General features: G+C 50.6%; 1 protein-coding gene across 2 annotated transcripts in view; it reads left to right on the top strand.

The window, feature by feature from the left end:
* Window positions 1–18,463, top strand: part of NEGR1 (neuronal growth regulator 1) — a 175,590-nt gene that overhangs the window by 72,928 nt on the left and 84,199 nt on the right. For both annotated transcript variants that reach the window (XM_031505577.2, XM_031505578.2), the window contains exon 3: window positions 16,108–16,233. In XM_031505577.2, the coding sequence (XP_031361437.1) occupies window positions 16,108–16,233 (126 nt within the window). The remainder of the gene's footprint in view (window positions 1–16,107; window positions 16,234–18,463) is intronic.

Genomic DNA, 18,463 nt, shown 5'->3' on the forward strand with positions numbered 1-18,463 from the left:
AATGGGGGGAATTGGTGAAATCTGGGCTTTGAAAATGAGGGAATTGGTGAAATCTGAGCTTTGAAATGAAGGGGATTGGTGAAATCTTGGCTGTGCAATGAAGGAATTGCTCTAGGACCACGTCACATTGGAACCTTCAGCAGGGGTTGGTGCCCCCAAAACCTGTTTGGTTGTTTTAAATTGTTCTCCCCCTTTTCAAAGGATAGTTGCTCCATGCAGGGGCAGTCTCATTTGAATGCTTCCACAGAACTTTATGTTGGAATGGACTGCAGGAGAATGAAAGCTGTGACATTTGGTTAATGGCTCTCTCCAGGCTGGTTCCATGGAGGTACCCAGTGTCCTCCACCCCTCTGGGAATGTCCCTTTCCCTGGACTGGGCTGCCCTGGGCAAACGAGGCAGTAATTTTCAGGATCACTGCCATCATCTCCTCACCCAGAGCTGCTGGAGCTGCCCACCCTGAGCCAGCAGTGGGAGAACCCTGAGCTCTGTGCTGCCTGTCCCTGAACTCTGGGGCTGCTGGGATTTTTCCCAGTTTTCCCACTGGATTTCTGCTAGTTCCTCTTCCGCAGCTCCAGCCCATCAGTTGTCAGGGGAGGTAAAGGCAGCCCCTGTTTGAAAGTGCAGCTTTGGCTTGGAGAGTTGATACCAAAGGAAATCAAACAGCTCTGGAGAGCACCGGACATGACCTCTGCAGCTCTTTCTCAGAGCATCCTCTTCTTCACCCCAGACTGGAAAGAGAATCTGAAAACTGTCACACCTGATGGCCTGGAATATCCTGGATTTAAATCTAAATTAATGAAGGCTTGCTAAGGAGGAGCAAACCCACTGATTTCCCCCAAATGAGGTTCCAAAATCTCCAAGCATCCCTCTCTTCTGTTCCTATAAAACTGAGGAGAAGACGCTGCAAAAGCATTTTAGAGTCCAGCTGTGGCCAGGCAGGACTTTTAGGAATTAAAGGGGTCCATGTGCCAGAACCATTCCTACAAATCCTGGGAAGGAAAGGGGATGAACCAAAAGGACTCCTGGAACATCCTCTGGTGTCCCTGTTAGCCTGACTGCAGCTAATGGCTCCTGACACACTAAACAGGAGACACCAGAATTGGATAAAAAACATTTGTCAAGTCCAGTCAGCGTTGAAAAAGTGAAACAAATGGAAATTGGGCTGAATTCCCAGGTTTCCTGAGGAGTGAGAGCTGCCCTGCAGCCACCCTGCTCCTCGGAACGAGGTCTGTGAGCAATTCCAGAGTCCAGCACTTCTTTAAAGGAACAAATCCTTATTCCAGGCTCCAGGGCCCCGGGGATTCACAATTTTACTGTATTTGCAGTTAAAAGCAGCAGCATCAAAGCTTGTTGTGTGAGGTCATGGAGAGGAGAAGGACCCAGGGAGAGCTCGGAGCCCCTGAAGGGGCTCCAGGAGAGCTGGAGAGGGGCTGGGGCAGGACAAGGGAATGGCTCCACTGCCAGAGGGCAGGGATGGGTGGGATGTCTGCAGTGAGAGGAGCTGCACGCTTCAGCTCCCTTTCCATGGCGTTTCCATGATCTCAGAGGGCTCTTTGCTTTGGCCGTGCCTTCCTCTGGTGGGGCAGACCCCTGGCACCTGCAGCCTGCGCTGCTGCTCCTCTCCGAGGCACAAGGGAAGGGACCAGAGGGAGTTTGTCTACTCCTGCTTTTAAACCCCTGTCAGCCTGGGAGATGGGGTTGTTGCCCTGATTTACGTTCCTGGTGGCAGCTGTGGCCCAGCACACGCTCCTGCAGGAGCTCCTGGTGTGCCAGCCTCCCTCCAGGGCTGCCTGAATGTCCCACCTCTGCTGCGCTGCCCATTCACAAACCAGAAACTGCAGGGGGGCAAGGAGCTCGCAGGGAAATGCAGGGGCAAGAGGAGAAATGCACACGCCTGAAGCACTTGAACAACCTGGGCAAAATGAAGGAGGAGCTCCCTGGGCCTGAGGCTGTGCTGGAAAACAGGAGCAGTGTCCTGGAAAGGCTCTGGGAATGCACAGGAGCCTCAGTCCAGCTCCTCAGGATTTGCCAGCTGGGAAAGAGGGGCTGGGGACAGAGCTTTTCATTGCAAAGGTGATTTCTGAAACTGGAAATAATAGCAGTGCATTTTCTCTCTAAACCCCACCTCAGAGTGCGAGGACGCTATTCTTCCATTGGGATTTATTCCATGGCACATCTTGGCTTGGATTTCCGAGCTGGGAACTCGGAGAAGGAAAACGTTCAGAGCCCTGAGCTGTGTGGGGTTGGTGTCTCTGGGAGAGCCACAGGGTGGGATGGCCCTGGTCCAGCAGCTCCTCCTCACGCTGCTCACACGAGCAGCATCTCCTCGTGTTCTGCACACACTCCCTACTCCAAACCCCTCGTTTTCATTTCGGCTCCGTAGCCTAAGAAAGGGTAAAGGGAGGATGATGACAAAATCTGATATTTGCAAGCAGCCAAATCCACCAGTTGGAAGGAGCAGAACCAAATGCCTGTCTTTAAAAAGAATGTAGGGAGCTAATTTAGGAAAATTTCTGGAGATGACTGAAAAAACAACTGAGAAGTAAAGTGGCAGATTCATCCTGTAGGACTGGATTGTGAGGGATTTGACAGGCAGCTTTAAAGGGTTGGGATTGAATGTTTCCTGCCTGGAAAACCTCCATTTGAAGGAGTGGATCTTTGATTGTACAGCTTTCCTAAAGGTGTGAAGAAAACTTTTCAGTTGTCCATCCAAAGATTCTGGGGCAGCAAATCCCGTGGTTCCCTTCCCTGGCAGGGGTGCAGGGACAGGAGGGGACAGCTTTGGGGACAGGCTCTGGGCCCAGGGATGGGACAGGGGAAAGGCTGTGCCAGGGGAGCTTTGAGTTGGTGTCTGGGCTTGAACAGCCAGGTGTCTGCTGAGGAGGGCAGGAGCCTCCCCTGAAATGGAAAATGCAATCCCCTCCCTCCAAATTATTATAATTTTGAAATTAAGGGGCTCTTGGGCAAAGATATGGGAGCAGGAAGAACAGAAAGAAAATTAAAAATACAAATGCAATAGTACAAAAAAGAAAACAAAGCAGTGCCAGGGTCAGAGCAGCCCTGTCCCCTGTGGGTCAGGGAGGTGGCTCAGCCCCATCCCAGGGGGGCTCAGCCCTCCTGCAGTGCCAGCTGTGCTTCTGCTGGAGCAGGATCCTGCACAAGGGGGGAGTTTTCCTTGGAGCTCCAGGGCTGGGGGAGATGGGCCTGGGCTCCTCTGGGAATGCAGGGGGAGAAAGCTGCTCCTCTGGGAATGCAGGGGGAAGGAAGCTGCTCCTCTGGGAATGCAGGGGGAAGGAAGCTGCTCCTCTGGGAATGCAGGGGAAGGAAGCTGCTCCTCTGGGAATGCAGGGGGCAAAGGCTGCTGTGCTGTTCCCAGGTCAGATTGTATCCAGGTAGGAATGTTTGGCTCCTCCCCTGGGCAGAGCATCTCCCCATGGGATGCTGGAATTTTCTCAGCCATGCAGAGACACCCAGTAGCCACGAACAGAAGATAATTAATAATTAATGGCCCATGAACAGAAGATAATTAATAATGAATGGCCCATGAACAGCAGAGATCTGGAGGGAGGATTGGCTGTGGCAGAGATCAAGAAAACTGCCCAATGAACAGGAGATAACTGCCCCAGCTCTGACAGGGGGTGACAGAACACACAGCCCAGCCACATCCTGCATTTCCAGCCTCAGGCAGCTGGAGACAGGAGAAGTTCTGCCTGGACAGGGCTGTCCAGCCCTGGCACGGCTGCCCAGGGCAGGGCTGAGTCCCCGTGGAGCAGTTTCAGAGCTTGTGGCACCTGGGGACATGGCTGGGGTGGCCTTGGCAGTGCTGGGAGCAGTTGGACTCCAGGCTGGGAGGCTTTTCCAGCCTGAAGGACGCTGATTCCCTGATTTTCTCTGCCTTTCTGCGGGTGCCTGAGGCTGATGGTGTTTCCTTTAATCCAGCCCTGTAACGCTCCGTGCTCCTCTCTGGGAGCAGATCTCGCAGGGGATGTTCTGGGAGTTTCCTCACAGGATCCACACAATGCAAACCCTGGGACTGAAATTACGGGGGCTCCTTTCCTGCGCGGTGTCGTTTGTGAGGCAGGAACGGGATCATAAATATACAAGGTCTTTAGCTGCAGACGAGGAAACGACAGCAAAATCAAACCACACAGCACTGATTCATAATGCAATCCCATAATGTGACTCCAGCTCCTATTATACCCACTTATCACAGGTCTTTTATCCCAGCTATTCAGATAAAAGCTCGGGAATTTGTGCAGGCAGCACGGCACAGCCCCATGGGTGAATTCTGAATGCTGTGCTCAAGGAGATGCATGCACAGAATCTCTCCTTTTACTGCTGGTTTTGGCATCCTCTTTTTTTTTTTTTTTTCCCCCCTACCTGATGTTTTGAACATTTCTCCCCTCAGGTTAATATGTTCATTTATAAGGAAAGGATTAAACAAAAATCTCACGAGGGAGACGTGAACTTGAATGTGAGTGTGCAGATTTGAATGGATAAAGAGGCACTTCAGGAGCTGGATAAAACCAGAGCGTTCCTAAGCCTCTGATTCCAAACCTGCCTCAAGGCCAGCGGTGCTGAAGACATTACAGGGAGCAGAATAAACAGCTAAAAATTGCTTACTTATAAAAAGCTTTGTAATACCAAAGGCTCAAGTAGAGAATTGTAAGTCAGTTTTTCTGTTGACCCCCGTGGATTACTTGTTTTGTTGTCTCTAAGATTCAGAAATGTTCTTATTTTATTTAGACTGAAATTTTAATCATCCCCACTTTGCATTTAAAATATGATATTATTTCCCCTTCTATCATCTGTAAGAGAAAATGGGGAAATTTCCTTAATAGTTGGCAGATTAGCTTTGTTATGTAAAGCAGATCCTGGCAAAAGGAATTATAATTAACACAAGCGTTCCATTACACAGTGAAAGGCTTGGTTTAAAGTCTTTCTGTTCCAAACACTTCAAAGCAGAGGCTTTGTTTTGTGCTCCCACTGAATTGGATGTAGTTAGCACGCCCAAATATTTTGCCCATAAATATTCCCAAATCGCTGGATGTGATGGCAGCAATCTCCGAGTGAACTTTCCCCAGCCCAGCTTTGGGGTTTGAAAGCTATGGCAAATCATTTCTGTCAAAACTCTGCTCAGCACAGATACCCAGAGCCCTTTAGGAGCAGGAAATCGCTCCTGGTGCTAAGCTGCCTTGGATTTATGGCAACAAGCGCTCGTGCCCACCCACAAACAATGCCCAGCACACATCCTGGCACCCTGGGATCCCGGGCAGGTGATTATTTCTGTGCTGCGTGGATGTCACTTCCTCACAGGCCTGTTTCACTGCCTTTCTTGTATCTGGGGGATTTTTTGGGAGGAATGTGGTGGTGACACCCCTTCCCTGGCAGGGTGGGCAGGGCTGGGATGGAATTCCCAGAGCAGCTGTGGCTGCCCCTGGATCCCTGGCAGTGCCCAGGGCCAGGTTGGACACTGGGGCTGGAGCTCCTGGGACAGTGGGAGGTGTTCCTGCCAGGGCAGGGTGGCACTGGGTGGGATTTAAGCTCCCTCCCAGCCCAAACCAGTCTGAATCCCGTGATCCTGGGATTCCCAGGGAGCTGGAGCTCCCTTTGGGCACGCCGGGGGCTCTGGGGGCTGTGGCTCTGCCCCGCGGGTCACAGCGAGGTCCCTCCGGAGCCGTGAGCAGAGGGGACAGGGCACCAGGCACAGATGAACCAGCTCCTCTGGGGCTCTGCCAGTCCCCTGCTGTGTCCCGGGCCATCCTGGCCCCACTGCTGTGCCAACAGGGTGTGCTGGGGGCTTTGAACCGCCAGTTACCATCAGCTGATGGAGATCTTATTTGTTCATTTATTCACTTATGCCTTTCTGGGTGCTGAGGCTGCGATGTCCCAGCACAGAGAACTGAGATTTTATTTATTTATTCATTCATTTATCCATTTCTGGGTGCTGAGGCTGTGATGTCCCAGCACAGAGAACTGAGATTTTATTTATTTATTCATTCATTTATCCATTTCTGGGTGCTGAGGCTGTGATGTCCCAGCACAGAGAATAGAGACTCTATTTATTTATTTATTTATTTATTTATTTATTAGTTTTTCGGTGCCCAGGCCATGATGCCCCAGCACAGAGAACTGAGATTTTATTTATTTTTTCATTCATTTATTCATTTCTGGGTGCTGAGGCTGTGATGTCCCAGCACAGAGAATAGAGATTCTATTTATTTATTTATTTATTAGTTTTTCAGTGCCCAGGCTGTGATGCCCTGGCAGGGAGAACTGAGATTTATTTCTTTATCTATTTATTTATTTATTCATTCATTTCTGGGTGCCAAGGCCATGTTGTCCCAGCACAGACAATTGATATTTTATTTATTTATTTATTTATTTATTTATTTATTTATTTGTTCATTTATTCATTTATTAGCTTCTGGGTGCCCAGGCTATGGTGCCCTGGCACAGAGAATTGAGATTTATTTATTTATTTATTTATTTATTTATTTATTTATTCATTTCTCAATTTCTGGGTGCCCCGGCACAGATAATTGATATTTTATTTATTTACTTTTCTATTCATTTATTAATTTCTGGGTGCCCAGGCCGTGGTGCCCTGGCACACAGAAGCCCCTGGTGTGGCTCTCCCCTCCGATGGACAGAGCTGCACTGCAGGACCAAGGCAGGGTCGTTAGCTGGGCACCGAGCCCCTAATTAAGCAGGGTTATTATCCGGGCACCTAGCCCCCAGTTGAGCAGGGTCATTAGCTGCCCCAATTAAGCAGGGTGATTAGCTGCCCCAATTAAGCAGGGTTTGGGGGCTCAGCCCTGCTGCCCGGGCTGCCGGTGCAGGTCCCGCAGCTCCGGTTTCTCGGTGGCACAGTTCCCGTACCGGTGACTCCCAGGGTGGCACGCGGGCTCGTGCCCGTTCTGCCCGCGCCGATCCCAGTGGGGCCGTTCCCGGGGCCCGTGGGGCCGGATCTGCACCGGACCGGGCAGAGGAGCCGCAGCCCACGCTGCAGCTCCGGTGTAAGCAGGGTGACTTTCCTGGGCAGCGCTGGCCCAGCGGAGCGCCCTGCACGGGGCTCTGGGTGCTCTCCAGCTGCCCCGTGCCAGCGGCGGCTCTGCGATCCCGACAGAACGGGATTCACCGGCACGATCCCGACAGAACGGGATTCACCGGCACGATCCCGACCATACGGGATTTATGGGCACAATCCCAACCGAATGGGATTCACCGGCACGATCCCGACAGAACGGGATTCACCGGCACGATCCCGACAGAACGGGATTTATGGGCACAATCCCAACCGAATGGGATTCACTGGCACAATCCCGACTGAACGGGATTCACCAGCACAATCCCAATTGAACGGGATTTACCGGCACAATCCCGACTGAACGGGATTCACCGGCACGATCCCAAACGAACGGGATTCACCGGCACGATCCCGACAGAACGGGATTCACCGGCACGATCCTGACAGAACGGGCATGATTCCGACAGAACGGGCACAATCCCAACCGAATGGGATTCACCGGCACAATCCCAACTGAACGGGATTCACCGGCACAATCCTGCCTGAGCGGGATTCACCGGCACGATCCCTGCACAGCACCACTTCCCCTGTGAAGGGCAGAGCATCCCATCGCTGGTGAGGGCACACCTCGAGGGCTGTGTCCAGCTCTGGTGGCTCAGTTCGGGAAGGACATTGAGATGCTCGAGTGCATCCAGAGGAGGCAACGAGGCTGGAGAGGGGCTGGGAACACAAACCCTGTGAGGAGCATCTGAAGGAGCTGGGGCTGTTCAGGCTGGGCTGTTCAGCCTGTTCAGCCCTGTGAGCAGTTTGAAGGAGCTGGGGCTGTTCAGGCTGGAGGAGGCTCAGAGGTGCCCTCATTGCTCTCCACAGCTCCTGAAGGGAGTTGCAGACAGGTGGGGTCGGTGTCTTCCACCTGCAGCACTGGCAGAGCCAGAGGACACAGCCTCAGCTACGGCAGGGAAGGTAGAGGTTGGAGATTAGGGAAAAATTTTCACCGAAAGAATAATAAAGCTCTGGAATTGTCTCCCCAGGGAGGTGGTGGAATCACCATCCCTGGATGTGTTTAGAGACTGGCCATGGCACTCGGTGCTGGAGTCTGGTGAGGTGTCAGGGCATGGGCTGGATTGATGACCTTGGAGGTCTCTTCCAGCCTCATCATTCTGGGATTCTGTGATCCTGTGTGATTCGCATCTCAGGGCTGGGCTGGGCCCCTTGGGGGAGAACCCGGAGCCCACCTCGTTTTCCTGCAGGGAAACCAGGGCAGAATTCTGTGCTGCCTCTGGCCAGGCATCCCAAAGTGCTGGGCAGGCAACGGCCCGATGTTAATTGGGTGCTAACTGTCTGTAGAATATGAATATTAATTACGCCATTAATCCCCATTAATCCCAGCAGTCCCCATGCCATTGGAATGTCAGGAAGATTAAATCACACCACTCCCCACGCATTTCCGTGGGATGGGGGCAGCTCTGCAGCAGCTCAAGAGGAGGAATTAATAATGTGGAAAGCAATTCCAGGTTTCAGTGTTAGATAATCACTACTAATTTCTAGGCTTTGTGGTGAGAACAAAAATAAATACTGAATAAATTTGTAGTCACTGAGTTAATCCAGGGAAGAAGCCTGTCCTCCCTTGGACTGAGTGGAAGCACTGGAAACTTGCTCAGGATAAATTTGTGTTCAGGACGAGCAGAGACCATAATCTCCTAAACCTTCCCATCCCAGCCCTGCCCACCCTGCCAGGGAACAATTCCCAATTCCCAATCTCCCATCCATCCCTGCCCTCTGGCAGTGAAGCCATTCCCTTGTCCTGTCCCTCCATCCTTGTCCCCAGCCCCTCTCCAGCTCTCCTGGAGCCCCTCCAGGCCCTGCCAGGGGCTCTGAGCTCTCCCTGGATCCTTCTCCTCTCCAGGGGAACATTCCCAGGGGCTCTGAGCTCTCCCTGGATCCTTCTCCTCTCCAGGGGAACATTCCCAGGGGCTCTGAGCTCTCCCTGGATCCTTCTCCTCTCCAGGGGAACATTCCCAGGGGCTCTGAGCTCTCCCTGGATCCTTCTCCTCTCCAGGGGAACATTCCCAGGGGCTCTGAGCTCTCCCTGGATCCTTCTCCTCTCCAGGGGAACATTCCCAGGGGCTCTGAGCTCTCCCTGGATCCTTCTCCTCTCCAGGGAGCCCCCCCAGCTCTCCCAGCCTGGCTCCAGAGGGGCTCCAGCCCTGCAGCAGCTCGGGGTGGAATTCCCTGGAGTCAGTGGTCCTTGGGGGTCCCTTCCAGCCCCCAGTATCCTGTGGGGCTGTGCTCTAGCATGGGTGGGAGAGAGCTGGGGCTGAGAGGAAAGGACCAGGAATTGCTTTTCACATCAGAGCAAAACGCTTAAAATGGGAACTAAGCAGAGCCATATGGTTGGGATACAGGGAAGGGGGAGTGATGCAGCCAGAGAACTGTCAAGGGAAATTATTTTAATAACTATCTTGGGAATACGATGTAAATCTGTCATTCAGGCTTGCTGAAGAGAGACTGAACCTGTACAATTCTCCAAAAGGAAAAATGCAGAGTTACAAGAAATCATCTCAAATCATTACAGCTCTTTTATTTAGTTCCTGTGACAGCATGAGCAGCAACAGGTATATCACTGTTTACCTGTCACAACCCTCTAATATTCTCATTTTGCCTGTAAGGAGCAGTGATGAGGTTTTACCTCTAATTTTCCAATCTAGAACTCTCTTCTTGGCACTTCTTGTGTGGCAGGAATCCTTCAGTGAACATCCCTTTGCCCGAGCACGTTGGAATTTGTGTTTAAAAGATGGATATCCCTGTTTGAGTGCACAAATTCCAACCTTGGGGACAGGGACGGGGGTGGCTGGGGCTGGGCCAGGGGAGGTTGAGGTTGGATTTTAGGGAAAGGTTCTTCCCCCAGAGGGTGCTGGGCACTGCCAGAGCTCCAGGAGCACAGGGTGGGATTGTTGGGCTGTCTGTGCAGGGCCAGGGGTGGGACTGGTGATGCTGGGGGCCCCTCCAACCCAGGATATTCCAAAATTCCGTGGCTTTCCCAGCAGCCTGCACCCCCTGGGTGCAACTCTTCCTTTGTCTGCGAGGATAAAGAAAGGAAATCCGAGTTTATTTTGAATTATTACATTTTATTGCTTTTCTGGCTGAGCAAACAATGGTGCTCTGGCTGCTGGTTGGAACTCGAGCCTTGTAGGATTTAGGCTGTGGTCTGGAAAGGGGAGCAGTGGGGTTTTAAGGGGATAATGTGTGTGTCCTTAGGTAGCAGCAGCAGCTTTCTGACACCTCTGGAGCAGCAGAGGAGCCCATGGGTGATGGCCCAGGAGGAGGGGAGGATGGGGCTGCTTTTGAGGAAGGTGGAGGTGTTTTTGGGATCCATGTGCTGGGATATTGATGGGGCTTTGCTGTGTTTCATTGGCCTCCTTCACTCTGCAGCTTCTCAATCACAGAGACCTTCAGGAGCTTCCCGGGACCAGGAGCTTCTAGGGATGTTCAGACTGGTTTATTCAGATTTATCCAGGCTCTGTTAGGCTGACAAATGTTCATCCTGTCCCACCCAGTTGTCCTTTTCTTCCCCTGGGTAAACTCTTCTGGTCTTGCTTTAGAAGTCTTCTTGACTTATAAAAGACTCCAGGGGAGCACTGGTTTAACCAGATAAAAACTTGTGTTATTTCAACCTTTGACTACTTTCATAGTTACAATCATTCTTCTTCAGCCCCATCCAGCCTGGCCGTGGGCATTCCAGGGGCAGCCACAGCTTCTCCGGGCAGCCTGTGCCAGTGCCCAGGGAAGAATTCACGGGCTCCCCTGTCCCCTGGTGCTGATGGAAAGCATCCCTGCTTTTCCAGAGCCCTGCTGTTAATGTGGGCCCTGCTCAGCCAGAATCAGCGCCCAGCTGGGAGGCCTTTGGCTCCAGCCTCCAGGAGCTTGATTTTTTTATCGTTATTTTTGCCCTTTACAACTTTTTGGCTCCATTTCCATGATGAAACAGTTGACAGAGCTTTGATTGCAGAGTGCTGCTCGCTGAAAGGAGCTTGTGGAGCGTCCCAAAGCTTTTCCAGGGCGTGGGGAATGAGCTGCACCTCCTGCTCCCCGTGTCTGGGGGCCAGGAGTGTCCCGCTGGGCCAGCTGAGCTGCCCTGGCAGGAGGAAGGGTGGAGAGGCACAGCCACAGGCACAGATCTGGCCCGGGGCACAGAATTCCCAACAGGAGCGTTCCTTTTCCACCCCTGCCCTGGCACTGCCCTCAGACTGGTCTCAGAAAAGCTGAGCACACAAAGCAGGTGAAGATAGAGTTCTGAACATCACGAATTTGCAGAGATCCATGGATATCAAAGAGGGAAAAGATCCATCCCAAACTTAGGGAAGGGCCACTCTGGTGCCACTTTGTCACGCCTCGGCGCTGACAGGAATGGGAAATAAATGAAGGCTCGAGATCCAAGCATTTCTCTTCCCAGCCCACCCATCATTCGTGTCCTCAGCCCCACTTTGCCAAAGCTGCTGTGTTTGAGACAAATTGTGTTTAATTAGGAGGGGGTGGAGACCTTTAGGCAAGGCTCTTCAATCAAAGTGCCTGGAGGAACTAATCATGGGCATGCAAAAGCAAAGGGCTGCTGGCTGGCTGTCAGAGGGGAGGGCTGGGGCTCTGCTGGAAAAGCTCTCCTCATTTAAAATCTGGGCTCAAGACTCTCTGGAAATGGTGCTTGTGCTGGGGGCATTTCACTGCTCTGTAAATATTGAGCTCATCTGAGTATGAAATGAAGAAATGTAAGAACTATAAAAAACAGAGCAATTTTCAGTGAGCATTGATAAAAAATTTTACTACGCCAAAAAAGCACAGTTATCTTTTTTTATGATTGATACTTAGGATGCAAGATGTTCAACTACACAGAGGAGTTTGTTGGAAATAATCCTTGGAGAGGCTTAGGGTTGGTTTTAGTTTAAAGTCAGGGATTTGGGGTGTGGCAGCCAGTGTTTAGGGATCAGTGTTGTTTCCAGGGCTGAGGAGGAAAACGGTGCCTGGGCTTGCCAGGGAGGTGGAGGATTTATTTTACCAGGGATGGAGGGACAGGACAAGGGAATGGCTTCACTGACAGAGGGCAGGGATGGATGGGACATTGGGAATTGGGAATTGCTCCCTGGGATGGAATTCCCAGAGCAGCTGGGGCTGCCCCTGGATCCTGGCAGTGCCCAAGGCCAGGCTGGACACTGGGGCTGGAGCTCCTGGGGCAGTGGGAGGTGTCCCTGCCAGGGCAGGATGGGATTTGAGGTCCCTGTGAACCCAAACCATTCCAGAATTCTGGGATTTCATCACACAAATAATTTGGGAACCTTGGTGAAATCCAGGCAGTTTCCCCCCCGTTTCTGGGAGCCTCCCAAGCAGCTCCTGGATGGCAATTCTGGGTTTTGCAGCACAGAACTTTCACCTGGCAGAGTGGGCATTGCACAGTCCTGCTTTGGGGGGGTTCTCTGCACTCCTGACATTTGAACCATTTTAGCAATATTGAACTATTCCATTGCAACCTGCATCAGGTTTGTTGTTTTTTCCTTGAACCTTTCCTTTAATTCCCTATTGTGTTTCCCCCATTTTCCCCCTGAAAGTGATGGTCAGACAGGATGTTCTTAGAGCTCCTTTCCAGCCTGAAGGGTTCCAGCATTCCATGATTTGACTCTTCTGGCTGTGTGTGGTTTTCCAGGTACAAGCTGCTTTGTCCTTCTGCTTACAGCGGGAAGAACAGGAGAAGGAAAGAACAGGAGAAGGAAAGAACAGGAGAAGGAAAGAAGGGAATTTAGGGATTTCCTGCCACGCTGAAATTCCCGAGCCCATGAGGCAGGGAGGGGGTGTGTGGCAGGGAAGACTGAGGATTCTCAGTTAGTGGGAATGGAGCTTAATCACCCTCATAAGCACGTTTTAATTTTTCTATGGATTTCTCATTAAAACCAATTATTACGCCCAAGCCATAAAAAGAAGAGCAAGAATCAGTTTCCTGTGCCTGGCAGTGATTTCCAGCTATTCCCCATGCTGATGAAATCAATTTGATGCTGTCCCTCAGAGGAGGGGACAGCCAGGGAGGGGACAGCCACCCCAGGCCTGGGCAGCTCCTGCTGCTGCCACGGGTGCACTGCTGGAGGGAACTGGGGAGATCACTGTGGAATTCATTGTGAAATTGTGGAATTCTTTGTGGAATTCTTTGTTGAATTCATTGTGGAATTCATTGTGGAATTTGTTGTGGAATTCTGAATTAATTGTAGAATTGTGGAATTCATTGTGGAATTCATTGTGGAATTCATTGTGGAATTCATTGTGCAATTGTGAAATTAATTGTGGAATTGCAGAATTCATTGTGGAATTCATTGTGGAATTCGTTGTGGAATTCTGAATTAATTGTAGAATTGTGGAATTCATTGTGGAATTCATTGTGGAATTCATTGTGGAATTCATTATGGAATTCATTGTGGAATTCATTGTGGAATTGTGAAATTAATTGTGGAATTGCAGAATTCATTGTGGAATTGTGGAATTCATTGTGGAGTTCATTGTGGAATTCATTGTGGAATTGTGGTATTCATTCTGGAATTGATTGTGGAATTCATTGTAGAATTGTTAAATTGTGGAATTGTTTGTGGAATTGTGGAATTGATTGTGGAATTGTGGAATTCATTGTGGAAATGTGAACCTGTGGAATTGTAGAATTGATTGTGGAATTGCAGAATTGCAGAATTGATTGTGGAATTGTGGAATTGTGGAATTGCAAAATTGATTGTGGAATTGCAGAATTGATTGTGGAATCATGGAATTGTGGAATTGTGGAATTGCAGAATTGATTGTGGAATTGCAGAATTGATTGTGGAATTGTGGAATTGCAGAATTGCAGAATTGCTTGTGGAATTGCAGAATTGATTGTGGAATTGTGGAATTGCAGAATTGATTGTGGAATTTGGAATTGCAGAATTGATTGTGGAATTGTGGAATTGCAGAATTGATTGTGGAATTGCTTGTGGACTCGTGGGGGCTGCCAGCCCGCCAGGCCCTCCCCGGTCCCTTCCCTGGCTCCAGGCCGGGGTCCCTCCTGCTTCATCCTGTAAATCCTGGCACAAGGGGAGCTCTGGCCTCCCCTGAGCCTCTTCCCCCACCCTCAGCACCCCTGGCTCTCTCTGCTCCTCCTGCAGCAGCTCCCAGGCTTTGGGCACACACCCTCTCCAAAAAGGAAAGTTTAAATTAAAGGCATTGTGCAAAAAGGGAAGGGTTTACGTTAAAACATTAACATTAAATTAATGGTTTAAATTAACTTAAAAAAGAAAAAGCCAGATGACTGCAAAGCGCTTTCCATGTTGGACCCCCGCACCAAATTTACTTGGGAGTTTAATTCCTCTTTCATCCTTGTTTATTATCTCATTTCCTTGGCCTTCCGTTAATCCGTTTTCTGAATAAATGTTTATTTGCTGCTGTATTTAATTTTTTTCCCTGACCTTCACAGCTCCACGTGGTCTGGGTGGGAGGCAGGAGCTGCTGAAGTGGGGAGCAGCTCAGTGATGGGTTTAATGTGGGCTCCAAGCTCAGCAGAGCAGATTTTAAATGCCAAATCTGCTCCGAGATCAGTCTCTTCAGAGGTGTGGGAAGAAATACGGATGCAAAACAAACATTTTTTAATTCCTAATAAATATTAACATTCCATTGTGATGCTGCACGTATACTCAAGACCTAATTAATAAATTCCACAGATTTTAGTGATCTGAATGCAATGATCCCTATCAGGCAGTAAATAGGAGAAGAATTAGCAGCAGACTGATAGGGCAGAAATCCTGATTTGTCTCAGGCTGCCAGGCTCCAGAAATGCTGTGGGAGCCAATTTCTGTCCCGGGATGTTCCTGGGAAATCAGTGGCAGTAATAACGTCCACGGCGTGCCATCAGCCCCAGAGCAGCCTGGGCTGCGGCTCTCTGCTTATTTGGGGGTTATTTTAATTAATGGACCTCTCCGATTCATTTCTTTTCTAATTCTATTTTGGAAACGCATCAATGGTGTGACCTGCTCAGTGTCATTGTAACGAGGCTTACAGACATCCTCAACGAGGTTTGATTTAATTTCCTCACTGTAAAGCCCAGATTAAAGAAGAGCCCAGTCAATTAGGAATGGAACAAAGCTCGTACTTAAAAGGAAATCACTTAATCTGCACCCTCTAAGTCTGGAAAATTCTCCACCTTCTACCATGTCACAGCTCCAATCTTGCCTCAGAAAGACTGGAAAGTTCCTGCTGGGAAGTCCCAAGATGCCACAAAAGCCTGCACATTTCTCGTGGGTCAGATCTTGGTGGCTTCAGCCAAACCTGGGGAGGGTTTGTGCCTGTCTGGCAGCCTGGGCTGGGCTGGAGCCCCTCTGGAGCCAGGCTGGGAGAGCTGGGGGGCTCTCCTGGAGAGGAGAAGGATCCAGGGAGAGCTCAGAGCCCCTGGGAATGTTCCCCTGGAGAGGAGAAGGATCCAGGGAGAGCTCAGAGCCCCTGGGAATGTTCTCCTGGAGAGGAGAAGGATCCAGGGAGAGCTCAGAGCCCCTGGGAATGTTCCCCTGGAGAGGAGAAGGATCCAGGGAGAGCTCAGAGCCCCTGGGAATGTTCCCCTGGAGAGGAGAAGGATCCAGGGAGAGCTCAGAGCCCCTGGGAATGTTCCCCTGGAGAGGAGAAGGATCCAGGGAGAGCTCAGAGCCCCTGGCAGGGCCTGGAGGGGCTCCAGGAGAGCTGGAGAGGGGCTGGGGACAAGGCAGGGAGGGACAGGTGAATCCCCTGATGAAATCTAAGGGAACGCTGCATTCACATGTATCTGCCCAAGGATGTCCATGACATCCAGCTCAGATCAGGCCCCGTATCCCTTCAGATGCCTCCGGAGAGCCACATCCTTTTACTTGTAAATTGGATTCCAACACACACCAGGTTTCGCCTGCGAGGGTGGGGGGACTCCTAAAGCAAACGTGTGATATTCAATATCCCAGCAGATATTCAATGTCCCAGACACCATACTGGGAATGGCGTGGATTGTGTCTGCTGGGTGACCCCGGCCGCCCTGAGCCCTGTCCCTGTCTCGTTGCAGTCGCTCCCAAGATATTCCGCATCTCCGGCGACATCGTGGTGAACGAGGGCAGCAACGTCACCCTGGTGTGCCTGGCCACGGGGAAGCCAGAGCCCTCCATCTCCTGGAGACACATCTCCCCCTCGGGTGAGTGCCCGGGCACGCGTGTCCGCCCTGTGCCACCCTCAGCCTGGGCAACCAGCGGCCGCTGCCCTGACTGTTAATGGTGTGAGGTTTCTTTGATAGTTCTTCTGAAAGTTTTAAGGTTCTCATAAAACTCCTTCAGCCTGCTGATAACGGTTATGTATTTGAGAGCCAGAGTTCCCCCACAATTTCGTGTATAAATAGAATAGTTTACGTATTTCTCTGTGGGTGGAGAGAAATGATTGATTGATCTTTGACCAGTGTGGTCGGAGAGGTGGCAATGCCATCCTCCAGTCCACGGTCACCTCTGGAATTCTATAAATACCAGGTGGTTGAATAAAACCGGGTCTTTTTCTCTTTTGAACTCACCAAACTTCTGTGTACTCATTTTGTGCCCAATAACAACACAACAGGGTCAGAGCTGGCAGGTGACACCTTGGGAGGCTGCCTGGAGCAGGGGCTGGGCAGAGCTACAGGAATATTTATGAATATTTACAGATGGACTCTGAGTCAGGAGTTTCACACTTTTATAAGTTTTGGTCCATTTATTTGGGTCAACTGTTCAATTCCAGCTCCAGGTGATGCAGCCCCATCCTGCCAGCCTGCTCTCCTCCATTCCCTGCTGTTTGCACTTTTTGGGGCTGAAGCTGTGTGGATATCCTCAGTTCAGTCAGTGAGAAAAAGAGAAAGATTTCAGCCAGGCTAAGCCTGGGGAAAAGTCCAGGAGGAATGTAAACAATCGATTATCTCTCTTTCCATTCATATTGTTCATAGAGATGTGATATGTTCTGCCACACTGACCTGAGTCCAGTGCAACGACCAGGTGAAATGGTTTTACTCTAAGACCAATGGAATTCATGTTCACAATGTTCTCTATAAAAGAGAGAGGTGCTTTTGGATAAATGCTCATTTGCCTTCTGAAACTGTACAAGTCGTTTTGCTGTCCCTGGCTCAGCAGCTCCAAAGCTGCCGTGGTGTCCTTGGCTCTGGGCTGGAAAAGGATTGCTCTGTCTGGCTGAGCTGTGGGGAGAGCTGCTGGCACTTGAGTTCAGAGTCACACACCAATGCAGAGTCTGGAAAATAGGGAAGCTCAAACGTCAGGCATCACCGTAACACAGGAATGAGGACAGAGCACCTAAAAATGAATATATGTCCTTACATGTGTTGTAATCCCAGTCGTGGATCAAACAATTCCAGTAAAAACCCAAGTTAGGATGAGATGAGGAGCACAGGGGCTCTCTGGAACTGGGAAACGTGAGAGTTAAACACAGGAAGGGGTCATGCAGTAGGTTCAGTTTACTGTCATCTACTGCTACAGGGTGGGATTTTTGGGGTGTCAGGGTTGGGACTTACACTCCTGGTGGGTCCCTCAGGATATTCCAGGATACTGAACCATTATTCCGTGGTACAGCTTATCAGAACGGTTTTGCTGAATGAATTAAATGATGTGTATGAAAAACTGTGAGCAGAAGGGCGAGGGAAGGAATGCTGTTTGGTATTTGCATGTACCCCCGTGGTTCCTCGCAGCACGTTGAGAGGAAAGGTTTTGTGTCGGGGCCACTGGAGCTGCTCCCTGTGAGCAAAGCAGGGCTCTGGGGAGATGCCTGCTCTGGAAATGAGGATTTTGTGCTCCCCAGCTGTGTCCCAGGCAGGACTGGAGCTGCCTCTGCCTTGGGGCTCTGCAGGGAGGGATTGCTCTGCTCCCCCAGCCTGCACAAAATCCCTGTAATTTCAGGCAAGAAGGGCTCCGTGGGCTGCCACAGCCTCTCATCATCCTGAGGAACAGTTGGCTTTACAAAGCAAGATCTGGGAAAAAACCCTCACTTTTGACCTTTAAAACAATGACGATGAAGTGTCCATCAAGGGACTGGAGGAAAAATTCAGTTGTAGCAGAAAATGGATTTTAACTAAATGTCAAATAAAATTTTATTGGAAGCCCTGGTGATACTTTGGATTAATGGCTTAAAGTGTTTGAGTGGCTGCAGAAAGGAGCTGGGGTGATGTTTCTGGAGAGGGAGAAAAGGAGAATTATTGCACTCAGGCAGCAGCAGGGGCTGGGGGGGAGGCAGAGCATCCTCCTCTGGAGCTCAGGCACCTGGGGACGTGGTCAGGGCTGTCCCCAGGGGCCCAGAGGGACTTTCCGACCCAAATGAATCTGTGGAAATTAATGCAGAGGGGCTTGCAGTGCCCCCCTGGATGTGCTCCTTGCTCCGAGCCCACCTTGGACACTCCC

Source organism: Lonchura striata, chromosome 9 (assembly GCF_046129695.1).
Source record: "Lonchura striata isolate bLonStr1 chromosome 9, bLonStr1.mat, whole genome shotgun sequence".
Taxonomy (NCBI): Eukaryota; Metazoa; Chordata; class Aves; order Passeriformes; family Estrildidae; genus Lonchura; species Lonchura striata.